The 9,662-nt window shown below is 35.8% G+C and overlaps 2 protein-coding genes across 3 annotated transcripts in view; one reads left to right on the top strand and one right to left on the bottom strand.

Moving 5' to 3' along the window:
* LOC117375800 (sarcoplasmic/endoplasmic reticulum calcium ATPase 2) overlaps positions 1-9,662 on the bottom strand; it is a 272,725-nt gene that overhangs the window by 229,682 nt on the left and 33,381 nt on the right. The window contains exon 21 of one of the 2 annotated variants that reach the window (XM_055224322.1): positions 6,550-6,596. In XM_055224322.1, the coding sequence (XP_055080297.1) occupies positions 6,583-6,596 (14 nt within the window). In that variant the 3' untranslated portion in view covers positions 6,550-6,582. Of the gene's footprint in view, positions 1-6,170; positions 6,597-9,662 lie in introns of those variants that run through there. The other variant, XM_033972123.2, reaches the window with a different exon arrangement.
* Positions 153-6,067, top strand: anapc7 (anaphase promoting complex subunit 7). Its single transcript, XM_033972125.2, has 11 exons — positions 153-381; positions 1,031-1,217; positions 1,517-1,636; positions 2,476-2,587; positions 2,734-2,887; positions 2,962-3,104; positions 3,243-3,360; positions 3,593-3,789; positions 3,922-4,146; positions 4,347-4,497; positions 4,736-6,067. The coding sequence occupies exons 1-11, from the start codon at positions 281-283 to the stop codon at positions 4,923-4,925; spliced, it is 1,698 nt and encodes a 565-aa protein (XP_033828016.1). The 5' UTR covers positions 153-280; the 3' UTR covers positions 4,926-6,067.

Raw genomic sequence — 9,662 nt, 5'->3', positions numbered from 1 at the left:
AAAATTCAAATAAATACGTAAGTTATAATATAACATAGTACTAGTTGAATAACTAATTGCACAACAGTAACAACACTAATCAAACATATATTTTAAAGCACTGTTGACATATGCAGTGAAATTGAACTGAGCTTCTGAATGCAACAGAATTCGGACGGAAGTGCGTTGGGCGCCATATTTGATACGTTTGAAGCTAGCTGTTAGCACTAACTGTTTACAAATCTTAACTTTCCATATTTTCGGGCGTTAAACGTAGAAAGAGCTCTTACATTGTACCAAAATGAGTGCTATAGACCATGTCCGTGATATGGCTGCTGCTGGCCTTCACTCAAATGTGCGAATTTTGAGCAGTTTGTTGCTGACGATGAGCAATAATAACCCGTGAGTATAAAATAATATAAAGTAGGGTCAATCTCATTTTTGAAGTCATTATTTTTTATATAAATGTCACTAGCGAGTGCAAACGCTATATCTGTTGCAGTGATTTGTCAAATGTGTGTTTTAGTTATTCAATGTAACTGCTTGTTATACATGTTTCTGCTGTTTCTTGTGAGGTTGTATCAACAAATGCATCATGCACAGTTTGTACTATAATAAGCTGTAGGCTAATTGGTTGTAGTACTACAAGCAGACTATTTGTTTTTTTGCTTCTGTATGTATATACACTAGCGGGGACAAAATAAATATGATGAACAAACTGGAGGACAATTCTGAAAAAGATTCTCAGAGATCCATTCATATGATTAATCATCATAATGTTTCTGAAATAGTTGTGCGACATCCAGTAATTTTTCAATCAATGGTCCTAATATATGTAAATGCTACTCCATATCCATCAAGAAGAGCTTGTTTACAGTACATCAAATATTGTGGTAATTCACACGTCTGCTTCTCATAGATATTAGTGTTTTTTTTACATCTTATTCTTCATCTGTTGTAATGTGCTACATTAGCAAACACTGATTGATTGTCATGATTGTCAAGATTTCATTTACCAGTAACTCTTATTATATCTCGCCTGTAATTTCAGAGAGCTGTTCACTCCTGCACAGAAGTACCAGCTGCTGGTTTACCATGCAGATGCCATCTTCCATGATAAAGAATACAGAAATGCAGCCTGTAAGTACACCATGGCCCTGCAGATGAGAAAAGTCCTCAGCAAAACATCCAAAGTCAGGACCTCAGCCGGAGGAGCTGCATCTAACATACAAGCACAGGTCAGAATGCAGATCCATTGGATAATTAAATGATTAGATTTGCCTTTGTTTGTTTTATAATAATATTCGGAAAGTTAGGTCCTTATTACTTTTTTTTCCTGAGTGATGAGGTCTACAATCCTTACCTATGTGCTCTTTCTTTCCACCTCTCTTTCTAGTCTTACTTATGCCCCTCATTTTTTAAACACAAGCCACAATGGCAAAATAGTTTGGACTTTTTGTCCCATGGATTATGATATCATTAGATTATAAGAATGTAATCTATTTAGTATGCATGTACAATGTTTGTTATGTTTCAGAGTTTGCCATCAGAAATTGAGGTTAAATACAAGATCGCTGAGTGCTACACCATCCTGAAACTAGACAAAGATGCCATTGCAGTGCTTGACGGGATTCCTTCAAGGCAGAGAACACCAAAGGTACCTTTTCAGTATCTGAACAGATATTTCTTGGTGTAACTCTTGATTACAAATCCCATATTGATAAAAAAAAAACAAATTTCTCCTAAATAAGAAAGCCCCGTATACAATCTACTGTAATCTTATCCTACCCCATTTAAGATACTGTGTAGTGGTTGGAGAAACCGTATAAACATAACGCTATGTGCTGTGAAAGTTAAGACACACAGGTAGACTGAAAGCTGCAACAGAAACACGAAGAGCGAGAGCAGGAGCAAAATTCTTTTATAATATAGTGTTTAAGTGTTTAAAATTACTTATACACATTTACTCTATTCATGGGGCAAATATTAAAACTTTAATTAAAATATGTTGACCACAAGGGCACTTGGGGCAAAGTGGTCCCTTGGGGGTAGAACTCGATAGATTTTCTAAACCTCTACCAACACCTTTTTAGCACCAATATACGATACCAATATATGTACACATATATCTTTTTGTGTATTCTATTGTACCTTGTACAGGCATGTTGCTCAAACATACTGTACCACCTAAGTACCTATAGAATTAAGGTTGGATAAACAAAATTAGCTACAATCTCTAAAGATAAGATTTGACTTTTATTAATGATGCATCTTAATTTATGATGGTTCATAATTGTTACTTGGGGGGGAAAAGTGTTTGTACAGCTTGACGCCAATGTGGTTGTTAAACATTTATCAGTAATTGTTTGATAAAGCAATTATCAGTCATTTCAAGATATTGAATGCACCACTCTTCATATTTAAATTTTAATTGATGACTGTTGTAAATGCTGCTGCTGTGATGTATCTGAAGTCATCTTGTGTCTAATTTTCCAGATTAACATGATGCTGGCAAACCTGTACAGAAAAGCTGGTCTGGAGCGGTCTGCAGTGACCAGCTACAAAGAGGTTCTCAGGCAGTGCCCCCTTGCTCTTGATGCGATCATTGGTAAGAATAAGTTAAAAGAATTAGTTTGCCAAGAATTTAGAAACCAGTCAGCTATTGTTGTTTTGTGCCAAACTTGAGTGACAATGTATCTGAATTAAATACTTGTTTCTCATGGACTATACATTGAAACACTCTTGTTCGTTCAGGTCTTCTCTCATTGTCAGTGAAAGGGGCAGAAGTGGCCTCTATGACGATTGATGTGATTCAGACCATCCCAAACCTGGACTGGCTCTCGGTCTGGATCAAGGCCTATGCCTTCATCCATGTAGGGGACAACCAGAGGGCCATCAACACCATATGGTAACAACAGCACCCCCCATTCATGCTATTAGTTTCACGAAATTGTTCAGCCCAATAATAATTTGTTGTTTCAGCTCTTTGGAGAAGAAGTCTCTGTTGAGAGATAATGTGGATCTGTTGGTGAGTTTGGCAGATGTATACTTCAGAGCCGGGGACACTAAAAATGCTATCCTAAAATTTGAACAAGCACAAATGTTGGACCCTTATTTAATTAAAGGTAAGATATGTTTTGGACTCTGGGAGGTGACCTCTTACCACCTCTAGTGAATTATAAAGTTAAATTCGCATATTAACAATACAGATTTTTATATAATGCACTGATGTGTATTTAAGTTTGGGTATTTATTGTCTGTAGGTATGGATGTATATGGATATCTTATGGCTCGTGAAGGACATTTAGAAGATGTTGAGGTTTTGGGAGGACGATTGTTCAACATTTCAGACCAACATGCAGAGCCCTGGGTCATCTCTGGGTGAGTCCAAATACTTCTATTGTATGGCAGAATTTCAACAACTTGGCAAAGTTGGCACCCATAGTCTTTTTGCTTCCTCATTAGTTCTTTAAAATTAACCCTTTTTAATCATGTGATCGGGATTAACCTTAAAACCTTCAAATTAATAAAAAAAAGTTTAAATATACAGAAAGTTTGTGAATTCAGAGTTACATCCTAATATTATTCATCTTTCATTCCATCTGTCTGTCAGTTGTCACAGTTTCTACAGTAAGCGCTACTCGCGTGCACTGTACCTCGGGGCCAAGGCGATACAATTGAACAGCAATAGTGTGCAGGCGCTTCTCCTGAAGGGGGCAGCATTGAGGAACATGGGCCGAGTGCAGGAGGCCATCATTCACTTCAGAGAAGCCATGCGCCTGGCTCCGTGTCGACTCGACTGCTATGAAGGTACAACTCCTGCCATCATGTTTAAGGTTTTTAAAATTTAGGGCTGGCATGCATTTGGGCCAATCCAAAAATATTACATTTTTGACTTATTGATAAAATCTCTTCTAACATTTTCAATATTTTCCCCTCTAGGCCTGATTGACTGTTACCTTGCATCTAACGGTATCCGAGAGGCGATGGGGATGGCCAATAACATTTATAAGACTCTGGGAGCAAACGCTCAGACACTGACGATCCTCGCCACAGTCTGCCTTGAGGACCCTGTGACCCAGGAGAAGGCCAAGACACTGTTAGATAAGGCCCTGGCCCAGAGACCAGACTATACCAAGGCTGTGGTCAAGAAGGCGGAGCTGCTGAGTAAGTCTTTAACAGTAGACAATCACCCTGCTGTCATATTTGGGATATTTAAGACAGATTTTTAAAATCACTTTCCTCAAATTATATAATAAGGCAAGAGTATAGTATGAAGACGTCTACCTAATATTTAATTCCACCCAGAAACTGAGAAGAAACTCCGTCACTTGACAGTCATCATGTATTGTTTTTTTTTTTCTTAGGTCGAGAGCAGAAATATGAAGAAGGAATAGCTCTTCTGAGAAATGCATTGGCCAATCAGAGTGACTGCGTGCTGCACAGGATGTTGGGAGATTTCTTGGTGGCTGTGAATGACTATCAAGAGGCAATGGACCAGTATAGTATAGCTCTAAGGTAAGGTACTTCCTAGTAATATAGTTCAGTTCTCACCTGACAACATACTAATATTGTGTCTGTCACTTTACCATCTTTGACCTCAGTCAGATTACTTTAACCCTGACTGGTGTGGGCAGATTGTTATATGTAGCACAGCATGAGTTGAGTAAATATTTCTGCCTGCATTGCCATGTTTGTTTTGGTTTATTTGGCTTCTGCTCAAACCACATTCTGAATAGCTATTTCCTCTCCTCAGCTTGGACCCTAACGATCAGAAGTCGTTGGAGGGGATGCAGAAGATGGAGAAGGAGGAGAGCCCGACAGACGCCACGGTGGAACTAGACGGGGACGACATGGAGGGCAGCGGTGAGGAAGGTGAGCTGGAGGGCAGTGACAGCGAGGCAGCGCAGTGGGGCGACCAGGAGCAGTGGTTCGGTATGCAGTGACCCAGGGCAGGAGAGGGAGACGGGCTTGGATGTGACGGCCAGTACAGTGTTTACCATTCAGAATCACTAGGATAGTCCACCACATTCTATAAGATGGACTATAATAGTTGTATTTGATTGGTAAAACTGAATCTGATATTCTTCTTGTAGTCTAAAGACAATAATGGAAACCTGAATGAAACTGAAACTCCTTTTTTTTTTACATGACCTATGTAAATGGAATGTAAACAGGCATTTTAAAACATTGTCTTCATTCAAATGATGTTTGAACTTTTCTGTTCCTGCCCTCCTTTGTCATAAGTGTCTTTACAAAGTATAAAACATTTACAAGACTCGACAGTAAGAGGGGGTAAAGTTGCTAGTAGGCTAATCTTGCTTTTTGAAAACAAAATTAATCCTGAAAAATAAACTGCACCTTTCTAATGTAATACTGCTGTGGTGTACAGAGGCAGTTGGAGCCTATACCAGAAACTGTGGGCCTCACGGAGGGTCTTACCTGGTCAAAGTTGGACCCAGCCAAATTTTACAATTGGTCAATTTGTCATGCAAAATCACCTCAAGAATGTAATGTTGCATATATTCAGTGTTACCCTTGTACTGTGACAGGGTGGTATAGGCAATCCCAATTGTATTATTTTGTCAAATGCAATGATCAGGGTTAAAATGCCATACCTCTTTATCATAAAGCTGTCCTTTTTAAAAAAGAAAACAATTTGTTTTACCAATTTTCAGTTAAAGCCCCAATGTGCACCTCTAAAATAATACATAAAAAAGTACAATAAAAACAATTTTTATTGTGTCTGTTAGTACAATAAAACAATTGTTTTTATTGTATTAAACAGAAAATTGAAATGTTCCTTTTAGCTATGATACTCAGTATGGCCTCCAGAAAGTTAAACGGGAAACACAGCTTTTTGCATTGGTTATTATTTTTGGCTTAAACTCCCTAAAATAACAAAAGTAAATGTGAAATAACTTATGTTTATAGTAATTAATCTGTTCATTGTCATGTTGTCATATCATGTTGATGTTGTCTTTTCAAACTTGGGGGAAGTGTTACCATTTCAAGAACACAGTTTATAGTATTTTGTACATATTTTTTAAGATGTATAATAAAATTGTTTATGGTGAAGATTTTTCAGATTTTCTGTTTGTTTAATATGTGTCACAATGTTAGTACAGATTTCAGAACGTTATCCAACTATCAAAAAAAATAACTCAATATAGGACATTATCCAGACACAATTCAGAAACGTATGATGTAGTTTTATTCACGTATATATTGTACAATCTGAAAATACAGTACTTCCTGCCACTGATCTATAATGCACAATATCAGTGCAAAAACAAAACAAAAATCTGTTTGGTTTTCAATGTTCCATAAAATTATTTCCTTTTTAAAAATATGATTTGAGCTTATATTGACACTTATAGCGCAATCTGGATCTACGTTTTGATACATTTATCCATTTCACAAGTTTAAAACAAAATGACTGGCATGCTTTACTGACTGTACACTGTAAGATCTTGTAAATTATTTTCGTGTCTTAAAAATTATCAATTTAAACTTAACATTCAGCGTTTTCTTAAGATTTGCTGCTTCTGAAACACACATGCACAAAACAAACAAAAATAGATTGAGGAGTAGAGCTGGACTTTACTTGAAACTCGCTGCAAGAGAAAGAAAAGAAGAAATCAGAAATACAAAGGGAGAGACAGAAATGATGAAGGCCATGCGGTGAGGGAGGGAGCTCAGGCGACTCAAGTGATGCTTATCTGAGAATAAACTGTCAAATGTTTTTTCAGAGGGTTAAGAGTGGGACATTTGGAGAAATAGATGGATATATCATGAAAGCTTATAAGCAATAGTATTTTTGATATTTTTAAAAAGACACACAGACCTGTACATCCCACTAAACTAGGGAACAATTCCAGAAACATCTTGAAAAGTTATGAGCCAAAATTTATTGAAAAATTAAGTTTTTCGATTATTAATGTTTTAATAAGTTGGATGGATTACCACTGGCTTGTCTCCATAGACTTGTTGTTTTACCTCGAATGTTCCACAGTACAGCATTTCCATCAAGACAAGAAACTGACATCACCATGGCAATTTACAGGTCAGATTTGTGGAGAGGCAAGCCCACACAGAATAAGAATGCCTGTTTTTCAAGGTATTTGTGAGTAATAAAACATGTGAATGAATAAAAGCATGATTTAAAGCCATTCCTTGGAACAGTCCAAGCAAATCAATAACATGGAGACAAGCAGGTGATGGACCCCCCACTAGAAAAGTTACAATTTACCTTACACACGTAACTACATATGGTAGTATGTGTGAAACGTGACCATGTCAGTCAATTCAATACCTTTAACTTGAAGATATTAGATATGAAGATGAAGATAGTAGATATTGAACTTACACTTTCTGATTTATATTCATAATGTGCAAAGCCACATTCTGTTCTTATGTCAGGGTCTGAACACTAGTCTTTACACTCTACACTGATAGGCTCTACTAACAAGAAATACAGCAAATGTTTAAGTAAAATATAGGTGAAAAACATAACTTGAGTCCCCTTTAAAAAAAAATAAAAAAAATCCAAATCATGCCAGAAATTACACAGTAAATTACACAGTGATAAAAATCCTTATAGGACTATGGCTAATTAGTAATTACAACATTCAAATCTTCCCTTAGGTACATTTTTATTTTGTCGATTTATGTGCAACTTCAATGTCAACTTCAGTGTCCATCTCTGAAAATAAATATCTCAAATCCAACTGGATCCTGGCACTTGTGACAATTATTTAAAGGCATTGCCAAACAAATATGTATCATTCACATTGTACCATAAGCATTATAACATTATTCACTATTATTGCTCTAATTGTAATAGGGTTATGACAACTTGAAAAACAAAAATCCATGCAAACTAACTCACAACATTATTAGGCTTTACAGTGAAAGTATGACCATTGGGAGTAACTCAAATAGCAGCTAAATATATATGTAAAAGTGCATTCATTGACTATAATGGTAGTGGTTCTAAATGGGTCCCATATTTCTTGCTTTTTTTAACCATTACTTATACATTTTTCAAGTTTAATTTTTGTTTGTGAACAACTATGACGACATCTGTTTTAGTTTTTTTTTCTATTTGAAGCACCCTCCAATTCCAAAAAGGATAAGAATGAAAATTTTCACCAAAACAACAGTACAGTTTTCTCTTTTAATAAAAACAAAACAAAAACCTTAACCTTTTCCAATAACCCTGTGATCCATGTGGAACCACAACCCAGCATGTTAGAACGGTGACCAAAAGTTCTCATTCCCGTGCACATTATTACTTGATATATTTTGTCATATTAAAACTATAATCTTTCAAATTACTAAAATCTTGGACAATTTTAAGAAACCCAACAAATTATGTCAAAATTATAAAATGATTACAATTTGACTGACTGAACATTTGCACATTATAGTAATTAGAACAATAAAACTTCAAAATTAAACTTCAAAATGAATGTGCAGTTCTCACCACTTTGAAACCACGACTTCTGTAACAATTTCCAAAACACTGTTCTACAACACATTCTGTCTTTTAAATGCACCTTTACCACATGTAGTTTAATCAGTTCATTGAGTTACTCCCACTCCTCATGTTTAGTATCCACTGGCCTGCATTTTTGTTACTGTAGCTTTCATGCAGCGCCTCCCATCGGAGAACAACAGTGACAGGTTCAAGTCTATATTAAAGTCTTTACAGTCAGTGTGTGCTATGTACATTTATACACTCACCAATTTGTGCCTTTTTACAAGTTCAAGTACAGTATGTGCACATTTTAACATTAAATTATGCTGCATTCATAGAAAAAAACAAACATTGATGCCTGTGCCATAATATGTTGCATTCTAGTTCAATTTAATGTCAAAATCTTGAACCTGTTGACGTCCCATGATTGCAGCATAAGTATATTATAAGGTGATTAAATAAGACAGTATGTTAAAACAAACAAGAAAACTAACCCAAACAATGTATTGAAAATAAACATGTTTACTTAAAATGATAACACATTGGTCCTGTTGCCCGAACCAACCACAAAATACAGTTGAAATAAATAACAATATAAATCTTAAAGGAGCAGCACAGTGTTTAAAAGGGGTCATTTTATTTCATACACTATTATAATCAAATAAGAATTTCTTAGTTTTAGGAAATACATACAGGGTGCAATAACACATATATTCAACTATATAATTATGCTTAACTTAATAAACTTAATATTAACACTTTCACTTAACATCTATCACTTTGACTTCTATTTAAATGCAAAGATATTTCACAGTTAAGTAGGATATTTTGTTCAGAGCAGAATTATAAATACACATGTTGTTGCTCCCATCTTTTCCCCAAACTAAGATGTGTTGACTCCCTTTTACAAAATACTGGACTGTCCCTTTAAATACAAAATGAAATTAGCTCAGGATAAATCACACTTAATCATTATTTCATTACTGTTGTAAATAACTTAACACAGTTATCGGGCTAAAATGTCTTTTAAAACATCATCATGATAAAACTATATAAATGTACGAATAATTTCTGGTTGTCCCTAAACATGCCAAATTATTAAGACGATGGTGATGGCGGTCTAACAGCGCTGAGGTAGCTGTGCTCTGCCTAAAGCAGAAAAGAAGACGGATGCATGGAGAACAAACGGACATGTAAACCC

Source organism: Periophthalmus magnuspinnatus, chromosome 9 (genome assembly GCF_009829125.3).
Source record: "Periophthalmus magnuspinnatus isolate fPerMag1 chromosome 9, fPerMag1.2.pri, whole genome shotgun sequence".
In the NCBI taxonomy this organism is placed as follows: Eukaryota; Metazoa; Chordata; class Actinopteri; order Gobiiformes; family Gobiidae; genus Periophthalmus; species Periophthalmus magnuspinnatus.
This window is presented reverse-complemented; position numbering and strand designations above follow the sequence as displayed.